Source organism: Culex pipiens, chromosome 3, assembly GCF_016801865.2.
Source record: "Culex pipiens pallens isolate TS chromosome 3, TS_CPP_V2, whole genome shotgun sequence".
Classification (NCBI taxonomy): domain Eukaryota; kingdom Metazoa; phylum Arthropoda; class Insecta; order Diptera; family Culicidae; genus Culex; species Culex pipiens.
The window spans coordinates 101,551,821-101,573,846 of record NC_068939.1 but is presented as its reverse complement, the minus strand read 5'-3'; the positions used below and the strand labels follow the sequence as shown (position 1 = coordinate 101,573,846).

General features: G+C 37.9%; 4 protein-coding genes across 4 annotated transcripts in view; 2 read left to right on the top strand and 2 right to left on the bottom strand.

Moving 5' to 3' along the window:
- Positions 1-4,198, bottom strand: part of LOC120418830 (FMRFamide-related peptides) — a 47,783-nt gene extending 43,585 nt beyond the window's left edge. Inside the window, exon 1 of the mRNA XM_039581348.2 lies at positions 3,905-4,198. The gene's annotated coding sequence lies outside the window, so the exon portion shown is untranslated. The remainder of the gene's footprint in view (positions 1-3,904) is intronic.
- Positions 4,199-8,036: 3,838 nt separating this feature from the next.
- LOC120418850 (protein-serine O-palmitoleoyltransferase porcupine) lies at positions 8,037-9,786 on the top strand. The gene has a single exon (XM_039581373.2). It carries the CDS (start codon positions 8,228-8,230, stop codon positions 9,686-9,688), a length of 1,461 nt encoding a protein of 486 aa, XP_039437307.1. The 5' UTR covers positions 8,037-8,227; the 3' UTR covers positions 9,689-9,786.
- Positions 9,787-16,734: 6,948 nt separating this feature from the next.
- LOC120418823 (electron transfer flavoprotein-ubiquinone oxidoreductase, mitochondrial) lies at positions 16,735-20,915 on the top strand. The gene is made up of 4 exons (XM_039581337.2): positions 16,735-16,918; positions 16,989-17,124; positions 17,404-17,523; positions 18,973-20,915. The coding sequence occupies exons 2-4, from the start codon at positions 17,094-17,096 to the stop codon at positions 20,643-20,645; spliced, it is 1,824 nt and encodes a 607-aa protein (XP_039437271.1). The 5' UTR covers positions 16,735-16,918; positions 16,989-17,093; the 3' UTR covers positions 20,646-20,915.
- On the bottom strand, positions 20,715-21,994 carry LOC120418824 (vesicle transport protein USE1). The gene is made up of 4 exons (XM_039581338.2): positions 21,698-21,994; positions 21,229-21,625; positions 21,022-21,163; positions 20,715-20,917 (listed from the first exon to the last, which is right to left on the bottom strand). The coding sequence occupies exons 1-4, from the start codon at positions 21,838-21,840 to the stop codon at positions 20,874-20,876; spliced, it is 726 nt and encodes a 241-aa protein (XP_039437272.1). The 5' UTR covers positions 21,841-21,994; the 3' UTR covers positions 20,715-20,873.
- Positions 21,995-22,026: the final 32 nt, after the last annotated feature.

The following is a 22,026-nucleotide window of genomic DNA, read 5'->3' as shown; positions in this document are numbered from 1 at the left end:
CTACGTGCATGTATACATTGGAGATTTGTAATTTTATTGCAAAGTTTCAAGTACGACAATGGCATTAGGCCAAAGTGTTCCTCCTAAAACCATCCATCCTTGGAGAGGGAAGGGGGACGCACGTGGACCATGAATGAAAAACTGCTCACACAAGTTGTGTAGATAAGTATGGCGGTCATTAGAGCAAAGATAAAAAAATGGAAAATTTGCCGACCTCTGCAGGAAGTCATTGTTTGTTTGAATTTGATTTTTGCCTTTTTGTTGTAAATATTATCGATACTTGAAATGTAATAGAAACTATGCTGCTCCTTTAACATACCGTCGGTTTTTATATGTGAGGAAAAGCATAAACCAAATAAAAGCATAAAATTGAAATGTCTGCTTACTGTTACCGAAATGACACGAATCCGCAAACTGATTGTCCGTACATGCTGTAATAGCCAAACTGATGACGAGAGCGCGAGCAACTTCAAAGCTTATTGTTGTAACTTTCGGATTAGATGTGCATTAGGGAGTGTGCTTTTGTTGCTGGCGGGATTATTTTTCAAAAGTACGAGTGGGCTTTCCCGCATTAGTGCACCGTTGATCATTGCAGAAAAAATATTGCTGGTGTCAATTAAACTATGAACATGGGTACTAAAATAAACATGAAGTGACTGAGCAGGAGTTTCAATGTTTCCGTGATTCAGTATGCGCTGAAAAGATAAAACACTAAATCTGCGAAAACTTATGTGTGTGCAAATAGGTAACATTCATTGGCCACTAACGACGCCCGCCTTGTCAGTTTGTAGATCTCGGACGAATGTGACTGGAATGTTACTGACGCTTGTAGCTCCACAAGCGCCAGCAACCTGAACATTTGTCAGTGAGATGAGCAGTTTGAGTCAGGATTCATCATAGAAGATGATGATGCGTTCTTCCTCGTTTGGAATAAATAGCATCCAAACGTTTTGTTTTTGTTTTTGTTGTTGTTTATTGACTTAAAAGCGATTTTTTGTAGTTTTTTTTTGATGATTTTTTTAGCGATGGTTTTTTCTACGCATGAGATGAACTTATACCAATTATGAACCCTCTATGGCATGAAACATTAAACATTGATAAAATCCAATTCACTTGCTTTTGGAAGGTATTTTGAAGCACTTCAAAAATGTGATAACATTACGATCAATAAAAAATAATCAAAGTGTTTTTATTATTAATAAGCGACTAAGTTTGCTAGCAAAAGTTGTACGACCTAACGATTTTCGAAAATTCATTTTCGATTGACTCAAAAATTTACTTTGAGCAATGCACGAATTGATTTGCGTTTTTTTGTAGGGCCCCTTAGCAATACATTATGCAAAAAAAATGTGTAAGGTTTAATGTTTGCTGAGAGCAGGGTTGCGAATGAGCGAGCGAGCCAGAAGCCGTGCTCGCTCATTTATGAGCATGAGGACTTAACAGGTAGCTCGAGCTCGCTTATGCTCATCGCATGTGCTCGCGCTCAATGAGCACTCATCAGCAAGTCAGGTAGATTTTTAGTATTGTTGATGAATCTGGCACAGGCCAATTGAATTGCCACTTTTGAAGATAATTTCATCGCGAAAAAGGGACATGAACTCATAAAAGTTGCATTGGTAATTTAATTTTGGTTAACCGCAGTAAATTTTCTTGAAATCATTCATTGGCGTCGAACTGTCAAACATTGATCGCGGTGGATTGCGGGGGATACTTTTCTACCACAGTTTTTTGTGTGATCAATGTGATAATGGTAAATGCTTTGGTGGATTTTAGTTAATTCGAAATATTTCAAGAAAATTTACCGCGGTTGGCTAAAATCAAATTAACAATGAAACTTTAATGTTGTCAGCCTATTTTTTTCAGAGTTTGATAATTTAGAAAACTAGTTTTGATCAAATTCCCGATAAATGAAAAATGGCTGACTCGCTTTTTAGCTTATTCTGTCAAGGAATGGAATTGTTAGGTCTTAAAAAAGCTGTAAATAGGATAGTAATCGATTTTTCTTATATCAAAACATGTTTTTACTTGTGAGCACGCTCATTTCTCACTTAATTTTTGTGTCGACTCCAGCATATAAATAAGATAATTGATGTGAAAATTATCTAAGACACATATTTGACATTTATAATGTAAAATTATTTACAAATAATTGACTAAACAAGATGAGGTGCCCAGGAATTGAAACATGACTAAACGTTTTACCAAGAAAAAATATTTGTATTCCTTTTAAGATACTTTTCAGCTTTATTAAATAGTTCACTTTCACGTGTCACTCTATTATCAACTTTTTTTATTAATCGAATTATTTCTACACAGTAAAAAAAGTGTACATTTGGAAGGTGTAATTTTGTAAGGTTGAAAATTACCTCTTGAATGTTATAATTTTGCCTCGATTTAGACTGAAAAAGTTGCATTACACCAGAAAAGTGGTAAAATAACACATTTTCAGAAATAAAATTACGCATTTTTCTAACATAAAAGACGTACCCCTTCCCAGATGTAATATTTCTATTGTTTTTTACTGTGTACAGATCTTAATGTAACAACTTAACTCTGACTCCAAAAAAAGTTTCAAAACAAAAAATATGACAAATAACTTCATCCATATTATTAAGATTAGCCTATTCAAGCCTCCAATTAAAAAAAAAACAACCTCGAAGCTCTGCTGAAAAAAAGTAAAAAATACCGCTCATTTTGCTCAATGAGCAAAAATGAGCGCGAGCGCGAGCAATGAGCATTTTCGCTCATAAAATAAATGAGCAAACACGAACACGAGCAAATGTGAGCTAGCTCGCGTCGCGCTCCTCCTCACGAATGAACGAAAAATGCTCGCTCATGAGCGGATGAGCGCTCAAAATCGCAACACTGGCTGAGAGTGTTCAAAACCTATACATACTTTTTTTTGTTTTAGTTCCTTTATCAAAGAAAAAAATTAAACTTTTTTCTTGATTTGAATTAATTTAAATTAATGAATTTCAAATTTAATTTAAATTGAAAATATATGTATTTTAAAAACTTTATCATCCCAGTACGAAAATCGAACTCACGATTTCTGGATTGGAAATCCAGCACGCCGGTATTCGATACCGATCCCCTATCGGTCAGTATTCCCAGTGAACAGATTTCCTATTTTATGGGATCTGACTTTGCCGAGCATGACAGAAATCGAACCCATCACCTTCCGCATAAAATGCGAAACCCGTAACCTCACGACCACGGTCATAACGTTGAACTAGACCAAAAGCTAAAATTCCTTAAAATTATCTCACTTAAGGGGATATATACATGTTAATCGTCAAAAATTTCAGAGGTTGGTATGAGCACACACTTTAACTTTTTTTAAATTTGTTTTTAGGGCATTAAAATATGCATTTTCATCATTGCCGAGATATGAAATTTGAATTAAGCAGTTTCAAAAAACGAGTGCCACGATATCTCAACACTATTTTGACCAAATTAGCTCAAAATGTTGGTTAAATCAATTTTTATATTACGTTGTCTCAGCAACTATTGCTCTGATTTTTCATGTTAACATTTTATTGAAAATTTCTTATACTTGAAAATATTTTCCTCTATTTTGTTAATTTTTTTAAAGGGCCAAGCAAGAATTTTGTTATGATATCCGTTTCAATTAGGCATATACCTGCTTGTTTTTATGTTACGTTGCAAAAGGATTTTTTTAGTTCACACTGCTCAGCTTCAACCGCCTAATATTTATCTTAAAAAATGTATCGTAAACCTTTAAAGCATAACATTCTAATTTTGAGGTACCCAATTTGTGAGTTTGATCTTAATCACCATACAGAACAACTTAATACAAGTTGAAGGACAACACAAATTTAAGGTCCCGAAAATATTAAATAATGTTTTAAGACAAACCTTATATTTTGTTCGTTCCACTTACCGCTCGTTAAACAAAATTACACTTTATTATCAGCAAATAAATCTGATCCTCAGGACGAATGAGCCAAGCTCATGCCTGTGCACCACACAACACAAAGTTTACGAATGTTGCACAGTTTTCAGAATAATAATGTTCTCATGATATAGCGCACACGGAACAGGCACGCCGCAACAACCAAAGAAGTATCCTTATTCTCTTCTCCAGCACAGCACTTTCAACACTGTTTCACTGTATGGCACCTTGCTTGCTCTGCACTGCCTCCTTATCAGTAGCAGCACTTTTTATCTTCTGACCACCACAACAGAGGATCACATCGGTTTTATAACACTACCACACTCCACAGATGGCAGTAGCAGCGCCGCACCGTGCCGGAAGTCCTTTTTCTTCCGCTTCTTTTTTTGCCATCTTCCCGCGCTAAACTGGAGACATGTATGCGCGGCAAGCAGAAACTCACGCACTCACGAACTCGCCTGGCCAGGGCTAAGGATACACGAGACGGTACGTTCTACTGGCTTCGTGGTGGGTATCACGATTACAGATTACCATTATTTGCCTCCGCTCAGCACCAGTTATTAACTGCTTATTCCTCTAGCATGGAATTAACGTGCTGTTGATGAGCGGTGAAATTTAAATCCTCATTTACGCAGAAGCTGTGGAAGTAGCATCATCCTGTATACGTTAAAAGGCCCCGGATCTCAACATTCATACACATAGTGACACATGATGGTGGCTAAACTCCCGCCCGAGAGACGAAACAGGGAATGGGGCTAGCAAGATGGGCCATTTTCAATCATTTCACCATTATTAGCCATGGTATATGCGTCTGTATGGAATGGAATTTTCCAACTTTTTTGATTATGTTTAAAACTGTAGAGAAAACTGTAAGCTATTAACAGCAGTAAGTTGAAGTCAAATAACTTTTTCTCTTTAAATATACTCAGATTAACCTGCACAAAATGTTGAAAATATGGTGTTTCATCATCAGGCGTTTCATTTCGCTCGACGAAATTTTGGAATGCTACCCCGTATAGGCCCTAAAAAAATGTTGAAATAACAAGCCATAGTTTCAGCATTTGCATGGAAGAGGTGTTTTAAAATGCTTTTTACACTAGTTCATTTTCAAAAAATTAAAGATTTAATGAAAACTAAAATTTTAGCGAAGAAAAAACTTTAACAACGAAAAATTTCAAATATTCAAATAAAGATTTTTAATCAACTCTCAAACATGCTAAAAGTGATTCTAAGCGCAGGGAAACGCTTTTTAAATTAATTTCAGCTGATAGTACTTAAATTTCCGTTGAAATTTTGAAGTTGAGACAGTTGGTTTTCATCAAACTTGGTTTAATTATTTACTTAACCTCAAATTAATATACCGTAATCTGGGGTGAATCGGGACTACAGTCTGAATAGGGACAGCAGTTTTTAGAGCACTTAAAGCTTTTAAATTTGGAAATGGATGTACACATTTTAGGGAGCGTTCTTTTATTACGTAACGCAGTAGGGGGGGAGGGGGGGTTGGAGGCCGTGTTACGCTCCATACAAAATTTTTAAAATTTGTATGGAGGGGGTCTAAAAGTCCGATTTTTCGCGTTACGTAATAAAAGAACGCTCCCTTATTGGCCTGAGTCTGTTCTAACCGAAACCAACCAGAAAAATCAAAATATTGTGCTCCAACATAGTTAAAACTGCTGTCCCAATTCGCCCCATGTGTCCCGATTGACCCCAGTTTACGGTACTTTTAAGCCCGAAGCAAATATTCTCAAAGTTTTTCGTCCCTCAGCTCTGTACGAGGTCGAGAAGGAAGGGGGCATAAAAAAAATCGATGCCTATGATGGCTTCTTATCTAAATAGCATAATTGAGCACAGAGGCATCGAAATTACTGAAATTACAAGCCAGAATTGCAACATTTCAATAGAACCTTCAACATCTTATTGTTATTTTTTTTTTTCAATTATTGAACTTTGAATGGAGATTTGAGACCTAATAAGCCTCAAGACATTTAACTTGAGCATGACGAAGTGCGACTTTGATTTTTTTTTAAATTTATATATAAATCAAAATATGTTTATTTTTGGTATGAATTTGTAAATTTTATCTCTTTTTTTATTATTTTTTTGAAAATCGGCCTTGCATCGGTCATGCACTTCACCAAATAATTGAGCTGGTTTGGTCAAAGCAGTGTTGAGATATTGTGGCACTTGTTTTTGAAACTGTTCTGTACAATGCTGCTCGACTCATTATTTAAAAAAAAAATACGATTCCAAAGTCTGTGGCTTAAAACCTCAAAATGTGTTAGAATCAAGTAAACCAGAGTTACTTGAACGCATAAATTAGAAGATTTTTTTTCTTATGGTAGGTTTTGGATTCGAACCTACAGTATGTAAAAAAAGTATTTACACCCCTTGGGCACTATGCAAATATTATGATGAAACTTGTAAATAATTTAAAGTTTGACAGAAACCTACACCCAAACGGCGGTCGCATGATTGTGATGGATGGCGGCATGAAAGTATATCAGAATCTGCATGAAAACTGTCCTCATGCATTTTTTGCGATATAGGGGTATGACATTTTTGCCCGTTACCGACAATTATCGACATTACCGACGGCTTTTTGGTTGTATTTCACAAAAAAAAACGAGGATTGAACCACTAACTTCTTGATTATTGATCCGACACGCTACCACCGCGCCATGGACGCTAGGTGAAATGTGAGTGAAAGAGCACCAACATATTCTTCTCTTTGCAGTGTTGCTTGGGGACGGGCCAGCATTATTTGTGTTGGTGAGAACTGCAGATCGCTGAAATGTTTACACCCGGGCAAAAATGATCAACGGGCTTGCTGTAAAAAATGTAATAAAATGTGACATTTTCTGTAGCAAATCCACTGTTGCAGATTTTGAGATATATTTTTCCTTTGAGTGTAGTACTACGTTTTGTTCAGAAACTCATGCCGAACATTTTGCTATAAAAAGCTCATGAAAAGATGATTTCCATAAAAAGTTATATAACAAATACTATTACAGCAATCAAAAAAGGTGCAAAAAAAGTTTGTACATCTTTTGAAAAATTAACATAAATAATGTTATTTGTTGACAAATCACCATAAATCCAGTCTCCCAACTCCAAAAAGGCATTCTTGACTGATTAAAAAAATAATTTGGATTGAATATAAAATTAATCTATAAAGCCGGGACCGTGGTGTAGGGGTAAGCGTGGTTGCCTCTCACCCAGTCGGCCTGGGTTCGATCCCAGAAGGTCCCGGTGGCAAATTTTGAGACAAGATTTGTCTGATCACGCCTTTCGTCGGGAAGTAAATATTGGCCCCGGACAAACCTAAAATATTAGGTCGTTAGATCAGTCCAGGTGTAGAAGTCGTCTCCCTGGGTCCTGTCAAGCCTTCGGACACCTAGTTTCGAGTAGGAATTTCGCAATCGAGAACGCCAAGGCAATGCTGTAGAGCGAATAATTTGATTTGGTTTTGATTTGATAAAGTTTACTAAATACTTAGCATAAAAGTTTATATAACTCTGGAAATTCTATATAAAACTTATCTAAACTTAATTTTGCAAACTTTTAATTCAACTAAATGTCAATATATTACCAAAGAATTGCCAAATAAACATTTTGGAGTCGGTATAACACCGTTTTGTGGGTTTTTATATCGATAGCATAGATTTTTCGTTGGAATTTCGTACCAACCTGGAATTACGTCGTCGGAAAATCCGCTGGCATCCGAACAGGGCCACGATTCACAAGTCAACCTATGTGGCATCGGAAAGGGCATTAAATTTCCGATCTTTTGATTCCCAAACATCTAGGTTTTCTATACAACCCACGTTTTTAAATACCTGAAGCGAAAACGTTGTTATGGTTTCGTTTGAGCAACCTGCCAAAACAGTATGGACCATCGTAATTTTTGTTCTCGTGGATCAAACTTACTTTTTGCCCAGGCTTTTACTAAATTAATAAATGTATTGGCAAAAAATTACATTTTAATGTAAACAGATAAATTTTCATCTACGGTCATAATTTTATAGCCACGTAGTTTTCGGACAGTCCCAAACAACTGTCAAAAAGCAGGCTCTCTCTCTCTCTCCGTCAGTCCGTTTCCCAGCTTCTCAATGTTTTCGCTGATGCCGGGTAGACGTGTTTGAAGTTGTTGGAGTTAAAAATCGTTTGTTCATAGTTATTTAGTAAAGTTACAATGCTATCCGAAACATAATTTGTTTCTGATTAATTAACACAACTAGTGAAATGTGATGTTGTCTACGATTAAAGCAGTTTTTTGAGTTTTACTTTCATCAGAAAATATCATTCAACATGTCCGATTGTCTATACGATGCATACGACGATAGTGAAGACTACTACGACACTCAGTACGAGGACCTCCAGGAGCTAGACCTGACCGGTTACGAGGACGAACAACTGGAGTGGAGTGATTTGTATCAATCATGTGTGCTTCCATCGTTTCTTCAGATATCAGCGTACATCCTTCCGTTCATTGGGGCCAACATATTATTGTGCTGTTGTTTAAAACTGCAATCGCGATATGCACCAGCCAAAGGGTTCATCGCACACATCCTCAGTTCTGGAGTCGGAATATACCTGCTGTACAGCACCATGCAAAGTGGCCATCTCTATGTGATTATGTTGCTGATTTCCACCTACCTGTTGCTGAAAGCATCCTTCATATGGCAGTATTGCAGGCTTAGATTCGATTATATTATAAGTATTTACGCTGTGATGTACTTAATCCTGTGTGAGATTATCGAGGAAGATCGTGGAGCGTGGCACCATGCCCGTGGAGTGCTGATGATTGCCGTTATGAAGGCTATTTCGCTTGCTTTCGATACGAGAGCAGATGCGAGACTTAAGGATGCATTCTCTATACTTTCGTTTTTAGGTTACATTTGTTGTCCGGCAAATTGTATCTTTGGACCTTGGACATCATTCGGCGAATACCTTACCGTACAAACTAAACAAAAATCACATTTCAGTATTAATTTAAGATACTTTACACAAATTCTTATTAATTTAGTTGTGTCCATATCATGTGTGCTGTTATCAAACTGCACCGATGCCTCACTATTTTTTGGTCATCCTTGGAAGTGGGTATCCGCATACGGATCTGCATTCTCCTTCCGAACAAGTCATTACTTTATATCATTTCTTTCCCAAGCGACTATGGTTTCGTACGGTTTTACCGGTATTAAAAATACAGCCCCAAAATCACCAACAGATCGTTACGTCAGCTATTTCGGGTACGTTGTTGTGCGTCCTCTGAGTATAGAAATTCCCAGATCCCTAGTTGACGTAGTTGTGGTTTGGAACATTCCAATGCATATCTTTCTAAAGCAATACGTATTTCGCGTAGTTAAACCTAGCGGGACATTTACTGCACTTTTTGTAACCTACATGGTGTCGTCTTTACTCCACGGTCTCAACTTTCAACTATGGGCTGTGCTTCTTACCTTAGGACTGTGGAGTTATGTGGAGTACAACATTCGAAAAAAGTTAGCAGCAATATTTTCGGCATGTGTTTTGGTTAACAAATGTTCGACATCCTGCAGCAAACATAAAGTAGGGAAAACGAAGGTGCTTTCTATTCTGATAAACACAATATTCTTCATTCTTTGTGTGATAAATCTCGCGTATTTAGGATTCATACTCGAAGGTGATAATGGTTTCTCACTAGTTGATGCTCTCAAGAAATGGCAAAGCTTGGACTATACAACTCATTGGTTAGCATTAGTTGGATTAGTTTTCTATTACATCATTTGATCAACTGTTAATAAATTTGTACATATAAAAAAGTGTAAGTAAAACAAATAATTTTTAATAAAAACTAAAAAGTTTAAATTTTATGTAAAACATCACGTTTTCTTATCCTTTCTTTTTCAAACTAAAAGAAATTCCATTCCATCACAATCCCACTTCGACATGCTCGGGTCAGTTCGAACGCTGCAAACAAAATGCGCAATTTTTATAATAGAGAAACTTGAAAGAACATCTTCCCACTTTCACGCAAACACACCTGCGCGCGTCAAAACCACATCAAGTGAGGGCAGAATGTTGCTATCACTCTTTTTTTTTTTTTTGAATTGAGGTGCTGCTGCTGGGATAACAATGTGATCAAGAGGCTGTCGAGTCGAGCCATGGCAGAAGCTGTTGCGTTTGATATGTTTTGCACTCGTTTACGGGTCCGTGCACATCACTCATCATTGCCGTTTTGATGGGATGCATTATTATGCTGGCGGGAAAATAAGCGGGCGAAGAGGCATAACACGTGTAGTGCGCCATTAAAATTGAGCAAACAAAAAATCTTCCTTGGGAGAGCCTCGTCAATCAAGCTCTGCGGAAGAAAATATATGGTCTAGGTGCTTCTTTTGAATTGAAACTTAGTTCCAGGCAATCAATTTCCTGTTGAGTTGAAAATATTCTCACTAAGGGAATGACGCGTCGATAGTCGAGGGTAGATTAGATTTGTATATAAAAAAAATCGAATAATTGTGTGGGAAAGCTATTTTTGCATTTTCATCACTTTTGAGTTATTGATGCAGTTTTGTTCAGACACGGCGTGTTTTATAGAACAACCTTATCAGGAAAAAATAGTCATCGCTACTTTCAAATGTGTCTTATAGGAAATTTTCTCAGCTTTCCAATGCTTCTGAGAGCGAAATGTTTCATCGAAAAATTTCTGAGACATCTTTATTTTAAGTTTTTTGTTTAAAAATCCTTCATCATTTATGCAAAACTTTTTTAAAACAGTTCAGAAAACTAGTCAAATGATGCGTTTTATGTGTCTTTTACTCATCAAAATGGGCAAAATAAGACAAGAAACAAATTTGTAGATTGTTGCAAATAGTTTAACATTTTCAAAATTATATTTTAACTGAGTTTTGAACTTGTGGAATTTATTCAATAATTAGAATTAAAAACCGTATTTAAATGAAACTTTTACTACAATTGATAGATTATTACATAATTTTTGTGAACATATCTAACGTGTCTGCTCTGATTTAGCTGATACTACCATTTTTTTTGCAGATGTAAGATTGTTATTGCATTTTTATGAATAAATATGATATTGCCTTTGTTTAAGGAAATATCACCAGGATTTAACCATTAACCAGGAACAAAGATACAAAACATGATTTAAAATCGGAAATGTACTTCAAATTACTGTTGCATGCTTCAAAAATCATATTTTCATAGGTATAAAGTAAATATAAATATTTTTCAACTTTTTTACTGTTAAAAGTATCATTAAAATTTTGTGTTTCAACTAAGAATGTTGAAAACACCTTCATAAACATAGCTAAAGCTAAATCAGAGCAGACAGGAAAGCTGAGAAAATTTCCTATAAGACACATTTGAAAGTAGCGATGACTATGTTTTCTCCTTACGATTGTCCAGAAAACACACCGTGCAGAATCGTGTGCTCTTTCAGAAAAATCAAAAATATGCAGTACAGTCATCCCTCATATTCGGAACAGTTTACAGATCGGCCAATGTTCAAACAATCATAGCAAATTGATAATTGAGTGTATCAAACAACTGCAAATTTTAATTTTCATATCAAGTTTTCGAAGAAAAACTTTGACCCTTGAAATCAACACACGAAGAATTCGAACAACAATGCAAACGGTCGTTACCACTCGCCTAGGGTGGCTCCTCAGGCCATTCACCTTCCCAAAAACCGTCCAACTCCAAGCGAAACTTACTTGAGGATACCGTGGAGATTTTCCCTTAATACTCTGAAAAAAGTGGAGCATCAACACTTCCCGTCTTCCAAATCCCCTATCCTTGTCCCTGGTGCGCGGTGGAGATGGGAGCGGCCGGCAATGGACGGCTGCCATGGTGGTGAAAATCTGGTTCAGGTGGAATTGGTTCTATTCCCAATTATCGATTCCTAGGCAACTTGGGCTTAGACAATCATCACATCACATGGCGAAAATCCAGTCTGCAATCCGCTAAAATCACCGTCTCCTAGCGAAGCGAAGCGAAGCGAAAAACTTTGACCCTTGAAATCCACAAATTCGGAACACTTTTTTCTTACGGATGTATGCAAACTTTGGTTCTCTCCAAGACTAAATATTTTTTACAAAATATTTACTTCACGAACTGAAACCAATGAAACTCATGCTTTGTAATATTTTATGAATGGATTGATAACTTTTTGTGAAAATGACATTTAAATTCAGGTGTTCCACAATTGTGGGAGGCACAATAACAAACCACAATTATGGAACAGGCAATTTGGAGGCAGTGTGTTGCTGCTCGGAATAAAATCGTCTTGAAATGCAGTTTTTTGTTTAAAAAGTACTACTTTTACCACTGAAATAGAGAATACAGGTTCTAAATACAGAATGTTCGACAGAAAATGTGCAATTGGAATGCTATTGACAAATTCGTGCTTTCCTTTTCATTAGGGCACAAAACTTTTGTAAACAAGTGTGTATCCCTCTCACACCTTATGCAAACTGTCTATTTATGCAAACTGTGCTATTGTTAACAATAGTTGTGTGCCCTTTTGAAATTTTAGGCTCCAATTATCACAAAAGTGTTCCGAATTTATGGGTGTTCCGAATATGTGGGATGACTGTACTTTTTTTCTAGAAATTTGGAGAAAATCAATTTTTCACAAAAACTTCACACGTGGCCGTTTATGTAATAAATAATCTACGTGCGTATGTAATACATAATGTAATAAGTATTCTACGTGCGTATGTATTGCGTGTACGTACACGAGAATAAAGTGAGCAACATGAAGACGATGAAGTAGTCGATTTAAAAAATGTGGTCAACAAATTGTATGTGTATACCTCGGTGTATACTTTCGAATTTTCACAAAAACCTTTTTTTATTTCAAATAATCATAACTTGGCGGCAAAATTTTTGACCATAGGGAGCGTACTTTTGTTACGTAACGCAGTTGGGGCACAGTCTGTGGTTGGGGGGAACGCAGTTTGGAGTTTGGGATTGCCACAAAAGGCGATCTCGAAAGGCGAAAATTCCAAGGGCGAAAAAGTAGACCCACCACGCTAGGCGAAATAGCACAAAAGGCGAAATGGCTCAAATGGCGAAAAAGTATTGTTTGATTAGGATTCTTCCTTCAGGACAATGAAGTATAAACAAACAATCTATCTTGCTCGTTCGTGGATGGATTGTTTGTTTACACATCTATACTGAAATAAAAAAAGTACCAAATTCCTAAATTCTAGGAATTTTGCCTACTTTTCTTATATGGAGCAACATTTGAAAGGGGCGGTACGACATTGCTCTTACGGTCTTCGGTCCCATTTAAACGCGTGTAATGAAAGGTAGAGATCCTTAATAGTCTCCCTATTTAGGGTCTCTAGTGCCGCCCCTTTCAAATGTTACTCCAGTTATTAAGTAATCAAAAAAACCCAATTACTAAATAAGGAAAAGGCTAGTATGCAGATCGAAAGGAAAGGGGTCAAGAAACAGCTTTACGAACAGCAGAACAAAGGAGAGGGAGCGATTTCTTGGGGCTTTTCTTCACCCTCTCTGACGGGTGTACCCCATTTGGCATAATGGACATTTGGCATAACGGGTTTTCAAGATGGACGTTTGGCATAATGGACGTTTGGCATAATTGGTCCAAGACATCAGGGACGTTTGGCATAATGGACATTTGGCATAATGGACGTTTGGCATAATTCGTTCAAAACCCATCAAGGACGTTTGGCATAATGGACGTTTGGCATAATTTTTGCTAGCTTTTTTTTGTTCAATTAGTATTTATTTTTTGTAAAGAATAATAATTTATAGGTTTTTTTTTCTTTTTTCTTAGCAGATAACTTTACTTTAAAAATGATTTTTGTTTTCAAGAAATCCAATATCTTTGTCATTTTCTCCCAATAGATGTAATTTTTTTCCTTTAAAATGCAATTTTTCATAAATATAAAATGCATTTTTTTTTTCATAAATATATAATATTGAGATTTGTCTTCATTTGAAATATTTTGCAGCTATTTTTTTGTATTCAATTATTCTTTCTTTTATTTTAAATTCAACCTAACAAAGTGATGTAAGTTTTGCCAGTCTTTGAAATTTAGCAATAAAAAATTTATACTGTTTACCCTTTCCCCTCCTTTTTCAAATTCAACCTAAAGAATGTATGTACATTTTGCTCTTATTTAACGAAATGCATTTAAATTTTTTAAAGCAATTTGCTCTTCTTTTATTTTAAAGCTCAAATAAGGTAAAATCTCTCAAAAAATGTGCAGTTTGTTTTTTTTTTCAAAATTTTGCAATCATTGTTTTTATGCAATTTTTTCTTCTTTAATATTCATCCTTAATAAGGGATGTACATGTTTTCTTTCTTTAAATATTTGACAAATGAGTTTTGAAATTTTCCCTTCTTTTATTTTAAATTCAACTTTTAGAAGGGAAAATCTCTAAAAACAATACTTTTCGAATATTTGACAATAAACTTCGATTATGAATTTTTTTATAAAATTTATATTTATTTATATAAAATTCAACTTATGGAAGGAAAAGTAAATTTAAAGATTCACATTTTGACACTCTTTAAATGTTTGACTATCGCAATATTTTTATGTTTTTCACCTACCTCTCTTAAAAATAACATTTAATCAGCATTTTTTAGGCAGTTGTCCCTTCTTTAAGATTAGTATTGAATAAATAAAAGAAGGGAAAATTCCATAAACAACTTTATTGCAAAAATTAAACCAACAGAGAAAAAATGTGCAGAAATTATATAAATGTTTAAAGACAACATCTATAAGAGAGTTTCCCTTCTTCAAGTTAAATATAAAAAATGATGGGAAAATTGAATTAAAAAACTTAATTGCAAAATATTTAAAGAAAAGCAACATCGACATCCATTCACCCAAAATACAGGATCGAGAGTATAATTCCATCAAAATTTATAGAGAGCTCAATGCTAAACTCGATAGAATAATGGTACCAACTCATACCTGTAAAACAATTAATTTAATTAATTAATTGAAACAGTAAATCTGCAACAAGAGTCATACATCGAAATCTGACTAATCTTGTGTCACCAAGCTGCTGTGGCCAAGGCAGTTTAGTCATTGAGTTAGTCTATTATTAGTCTCTGGTTCAGTTCCCGTAGAGAACACTTTTTGTTTTGAAGGATGAACTTTTTCTTGAAAATGGACTCGAGGGCATAATTCTCTCGGTCATGTAGAACTGTGTTCTCTGTGTCAGTGAATCTTTCCGCTAGTCTCGTGTCGGATGAGTGCTGCCCAGTTCTAGGGTTTCTTTAGATTATATTCGAAAAAGAAGGGAAAAATGTGAATTTATTTAGAAATTTCCTTCTTCAAGTAAAATTTTGATCAAAAGAAGGGAAAATTGCATTATAAAAGCTCAATTGTCGAAGATTTGAAGAGGTTTTTCTCATCATGAATTTCATATAAAAGAAGGGAAAATTTCATTTAAAAAATTACTCCTAATTATATTGAAAGGGGAAAAATCTTAAGCTTACAAGAGATATGTTAATTATTTAATAAAAATATCAAAATTTCATTGAAAAGATTTATTGTGAATTATTCAAAATGGAAAGAATTTACTATTGGGAAAAAATATAGAGATACCTAATTTTTTATAGAAAAAAATGTTAATCTCTTAAAGTAATATAAAAAAGGTAAAAAATATACATTTTCATTCGTGAAAATGACAAATAATTAACAAAAAAACAAGCTAGTAATAATCATGTCCATTATGCCAAACGTCCATTATGCCAAACGTCCATTATGCCAAACGTCCTTGATGGTTTTTGAACGAATTATGCCAAACGTCCATTATGCCAAATGTCCATTATGCCAAACGTCCCTGATGTCTTGGACCAATTATGCCAAACGTCCATTATGCCAAACGTCCATCTTGAAAACCCGTTATGCCAAATGTCCATTATGCCAAATGGGGTACACCCCTCTCTGACTTGCTTGCGCTGCCGCTGCTGCCCATTTGATTTTTTTCTTGACCGGTTCCTTCCGAAGTGCGTATACCGCTAATTGAGCAAAAATTCCTAGAATTTTAGAATTTGGTACTTTTTTTTATTTCAGTGTAGAGTATTTTTAAAAGGTTCTATATATAAGGTATTGTCTTTCAAAGGTTTATTATGTTTATAATCGGATTGATAATTGGATGTTGACATTTAAAAAAGCTCTAGACTTCGTATTTGACCTTTTACGTGGTTTGGTTGATCGGTAGTTTTATTGTGTAATGTTTAAGCATTTTTAATTCTGAATCTTTATCATTCGGGTATGGGCAACGAACACACGACCTCTGGAAGTCCAGTACGCTACTAGTTAAAACCCCTACGGTCAGGATTTCCAAATCTTTGATTATGGGTAAAGCACTACGGACGTAGTAGGCGCTCCAGGATGTTCTGATGAATTGATGCACTGCTGAGTTATATTGTAATAATTTGTTGTTTTATTAGTTATTGATAGCCTGTAAGGATAAACTCTGCACTACGTTAGTTTAATTATTTAGTTTAATTTTAAAATAATGTATAAATAATGAATATCCCTGTTCCAAGAGATAGGAGTTCAAAGTCGGAGCAACGGAAAAATGATAGGCGGGAGAGGGTTAACTTTTTCAAAATTTCAAACCAGTTCGGTCAAACCAATTTAGGGTAACTCCATTTATAACAAAAAATGAACCGAACGATACCAAAATCTTATTGGTTTCAATCGAACGTGTGTCCAATGATGACAGTTGATATGCTTTGTCATTAAATAAAAGTGCACTTCATCAGCTGCTGCAGTTCGAATCAAAAGTTTGTTGTGAATTTCTCCTTTAGCCAACATTGTGTTTCAGTTTTTGATAAGTTTTCTTTCGTTATTTTTGAACTTAAGTTGCTCAACTGGCACTTGAAGTTGGGATAAACATCAGTATCGTTGCCTTTCTACCGAGGAATGGGATCAAAGTGATAACACAGCAGAATCGACCTTGTCCAACTCGACAGTTGTCAACGAGAAGCAGCTGAAGGAGGTTCGGAGATCATCACTTGTTGCACCGAGGCTGCTTTGATTAATCGACACGATTATCTCCACGTCCTCAGGCGCAGCAGGATTTCCGCGACGAATAATCGAAATATTAGTTGAATGTTAAGTTTACGCTAGATCTATTATATAATCAGTTCTAGTGATAAGAACATCCGACGATCATGGCGCGGAATATTTTGCAGCTTTCCAAGTGTGAGTATCGATAATATTTCATAATGTTACGCAAAAAAAAAGCATTTGATTGTCCAGTCAAACGCATTTTTGCTTTAATTAATATACATTATTCAAACAACATCAAAGCTTTTAGTCTCAATGTATTCAATCAAGCTTTGTTCGTTTTCCAAACACAAACTTGAGCTGGGTGATGTTTGTACTTTGAACCCAGCGCTCAAGCTTGCCTGTTGGTGGCTCAGCCAATCAGTGACATAACCTTCAAGTGACTCATAACTAATCTTTGCACTATCTACACAGATTCCCGAGCTTTGCTGAACGCGCAACGGTTCTACTCGGCCGAGGCGGCATCGGCCCAGTTCCCGAGCATCACCACCCACTACACGGTCAAACCGCGCGAAAAAGACTCCCGATGGGCCGGTAAGATGATTGAGAGTCTTGCTAATTATGAGGATGACTTAAGAGCGAGTCCACGAACAGGGCATACCCCTTTGTATGGGACGTCGTTTAGACCTCACCAATCTGCCTGAAATTTTCAGGGGTTGTTTGTACATATAAAACTAGCATCTGGCCAAAATATGAGCACTCTAGGTCAACGGGAAGTGGGGCAAATCGGGACACAAAGTTTGAAGGTTCAAAAACGTAAAAAATCTTAAAAAAGCTATAACTTAGGCAAAATTCAATTTAATTTCAAAATTCAAAATGCATCTTAAAGGGCTTCAAAAATGCAACAAAATGCAGGGTAGAGCATCCCAATTGGTTAATTCTAAAGGGAGTTATTGGCATTTTAGTGAAAAAATAGCATAATTTTCAAACTCAAATAAAAAAGTGTTCCATCCAGATATCAACTCGGATCGACCTGCAGCTTGTAGGGGACATCTGGAACTACCATCTGAGACTGAGACCGCTTTGGGTAAGGCAGTTTAACATATTGAATAGACACTTTTACTTTTAGTGAATTTTTTGGTTGTAAATTTTTGCTCGGGGGACCCCTTAGATCCCATTTTATGGTGATAATTTTATCATATTCGTGTTCCTGAGACAATTTTACAATAGAAACATACATAAAAATGTATATTATCATCCATTTTAACCCTTTAAAAAATGAAAGTTAAAAAAAAAACTTTGATTCACATTTATTGAAAATCAAGTTCGTTTCCAAGGATACTAGATGACACCAGAAAAAAGCAGCTTCTTAATTTTTTTAATCTTTTATTTTTTAAAGGGTTAAAATGGATGATAATATACGTTTTTATGTATGTTTCTATTGTAAAATTGTCTCAGGAAAACGAATGTGATAAAATTATCACCATAAAATGGGATCTAAGGGGTCCCCCGAGCAAAAATTTACAACCAAAAAATTCACTAAAAGTAAAAGTGTCTATTCAACATGTTAAACTGCCTTACCCAAAGCGGTCTCAGTCTCAGATGGTAGTTCCAGATGTCCCCTACAAGCTGCAGGTCGATCCGAGCTGATATCTGGATGGAACACTTTTTATTTGAGTTTGAAAATTATGCTATTTTTTCACTAAAATGTCAATAACTCCCTTTAGAAATAACCAATTGAGATGCTCTACCCTGCATTTTGTTGCATTTTTAAAGCCCTTTAAGATGCATTTTGAATTTTGAAATTAAATTGAATTTTGCCTAAGTTATAGCCTTTTTAAAATTTTTGACGTTTTTGAACCTTCAAATTTGTGTCCCGATTTGCCCCACTTCCCGTTGACCTAGAGTGCTCATATTTTTACCAGATGCTAGTTATATATGTACAAACAACCCCTGAAAATTTCAGGTAGATTGGTGAGGTCGATGCGAGATGGGTATGCTTTGCTCGTGGACTCGCTCTTAAGAACTATTTTTGGATTTCAGAGGTGGACATGGAGCGATTTGCGGACGAGGCCGATCTGCTGATTGTGGGCGGCGGTCCGGCCGGGTTTTCCGCGGCCATCCGAGCGAAGCAGATTGCGGCGGAGAAGGGCCAAGAGCTGCGCGTTTGTTTGGTTGAAAAGGCGTCGGAGATTGGAGGGCACATTTTGTCCGGGGCGTGCCTGGATCCGGTGGCACTGAACGAGCTTATTCCCGACTGGAAGGAGCAGGAAGCGCCGCTCAACACGCCCGTGACGCACGACAAATTTTCGTATCTGACTGAGGGTTCGCGATTGCCGATTCCGATCTTCCCCGGGTGGCCCATGGACAACAAAGGAAATTATGTGGTTAGGCTGGGGCACGTTGTGGCTTGGCTTGGCCAGCAGGCGGAAGCGCTGGGAGTCGAGATTTATCCTGGAACTGCCGCGGCGGAAGTTTTATTCCACGAGGACGGATCGGTGAAAGGGATTGCCACCGGAGACGTTGGTATTGCGAAGAACGGCGCGCCAAAGGACACGTTTGCTCGCGGCATGGAATTGCACGCCAAGACGACGATCTTTGCCGAGGGTTGCCGCGGTCACCTGTCGAAGCAGCTGATGGCCAAGTTTGGACTGAACGCAGAGAACGAACCGCAAACGTACGGAATTGGGTTGAAGGAGGTTTGGGAGATAAAGCCCGAGAACCATCAGCCCGGTCTGGTTGAGCACACGATCGGTTGGCCGCTGGACAAGAACACGTACGGAGGATCTTTTTTGTACCACTTGAACGAACCAACGCCGCTGGTCGCGGTCGGATTCGTCGTCGGGTTGGACTACGTAAATCCTTACATCAGTCCGTTCCAGGAGTTTCAGCGGTTCAAAACGCACCCGACCGTCCGGGGTGTGTTTGAAGGTGGCAATCGCATTGCGTACGGAGCACGTGCCTTGAACGAGGGTGGCTACCAGAGCATTCCCAAGCTGACGTTCCCCGGCGGATGTTTAGTTGGGTGCGGCGCCGGCTTCATGAACGTTCCCCGTGTCAAGGGAAGTCACTACGCTATGAAGAGTGGCATGTTGGCGGCGGAAAGCGCCTGTGAAGCTATCCTATCCGGCGCGACCCAGGACACGGTTGGCCTGGAACCGAAAGATTACACCGACCGCATCAAAGAGTCGTACTGCTGGAAGGATTTGTACAAGGTTCGCAACGCACGACCCAGCTTCCACAACCCGCTGGGACTGCTCGGCGGAGTTGCCTACAGCGGCTTTACGCTTCTGCTCGGAGGTCGCGAACCGTGGACCCTTAATCACGGTGCCCCCGATCACACCCGCCTCAAGCCGGCCAAAGAGTTCAAACCCATCGAATATCCTAAACCGGACGGTAAAATCAGCTTCGACCTGCTCTCGTCGGTCGCGCTGACTGGAACCAACCACGAGGGTGACCAACCGGCCCATCTGACGCTCAAAGACGACACCGTTCCGGTCAAGAACAACCTCACGATCTACGACGGCCCGGAGGCGCGCTTTTGCCCGGCCGGGGTGTACGAGTTCGTGCCAAATGAGGAGGGCGGCAACATGAAGCTCCAGATCAACGCCCAAAACTGCATCCACTGCAAGACGTGCGACATCAAGGACGTCACGCAGAACATCAACTGGGTGGTGCCCGAGGGTGGCGGCGGTCCGGCCTACAACGGCATGTAAGGGGAAGCATTTACCATCGCGGGATTGTTTTTGTGTAATTTTCATTTCTAGGTAGAATAACTGCAAATGTTAACAGGTGCAAATACTGTAAAATTTATTTACGCTCTTTTTTTCTTTTCATTAAAACAAAAAAAAAACAATGCATGCTAATAAAAAAACAAAGTTTGTCGATACTCGAATGTGTCAGTTTCGCTCCGGGGAATATTGGTGCAGGGGGTCGATCCTTGGTTAGTAAGTCTTTTTCTTCATTATCTTCATAAACATGACCATGACTGGAATAGAGGAAGAAATATTAAAGAGTTTTTTTTTGAAAATATCTTCAATTTACATAAGTCGATTAAAGTCGAAGACGTCAATCGAACCCAAAAATACTTACAAATGAAAATCATCATGACCAGCCCTATCATGAGCCACATCCAGCACTTCCAAGCCTTCTTCGAGCTCTCCTGCAGCTTGGCCGACTCGTTCGACAGCGAGGACATGTTCTGGTCGGTTAGCTTTGAAGATTTGCTCACGTTCTGTAACGGTAACAAAACAAACAATTTTAAAAAGGAAGTTCTCCCCTTCGAGACAATCCCCAAACCTCCGTGTCCTTTTTGATAATCTTGTTGGCCGTTTCGGTTTGCTCCTTCAGATTCCTCGTCAGCAGCAGCATGTCTTCGGCGATCTTTTCCTGCACGTCCGAGTACTGTTTGACCGTCTGTTCCAGATTCTCGGCCACCTTCTGGCCGGCCCGGCGCCGAATCGTCGAGTTAAAGTTCCCGTTGAACAGTTCGCTGCGCAGTTCCTTTTGGTACTTTTGGTCGTGGATCTGGCGGATCTCCCGCAGCACGTCATCGCCCGTGTCTCCGCTGGCTTTCAGCTTGGACTTGAGCCGCTGCTTCTGGTCAAGATTTGCGGCAGGTTCCACATAGTTGGAGGCTTTCTTCAGCTCCGAACATCGGCTGCGATACTCTGAGATCATTTTGTCCTCTGGATTTCTAAATAAAAAATAAAAAAAGGACATAAAACTTAAAACATGCACAACAATCACCCCATCCGACAGAACCTACTCAAATTGTTCCTCCAGCTCCTGGATCATCGTGTCCAACGATTTGATATATTTGGACAACCTCCAGTCCTGCTGGTCCACCGTAGCCATCTCCTCGCACTGCTTCAGCAGACTTCGCACGTTAATTTCCAGCTTTGAAGTCATCCTCGTTGGCTGAATTACTTGTTGAAATTACTCACGTTTCCCGTCCCGTCAGGCTGGAATCTAGATCATCGGAACACACAAAAAAGAGAAATTCTGCTGCAGCAAAGGAGAGGCGGGTGGAATCGAAAATGAGATGAAAAAAAAACTGTTTGCGTTGTCAATCGTGCACGGTCGGTAGGGTTGCCA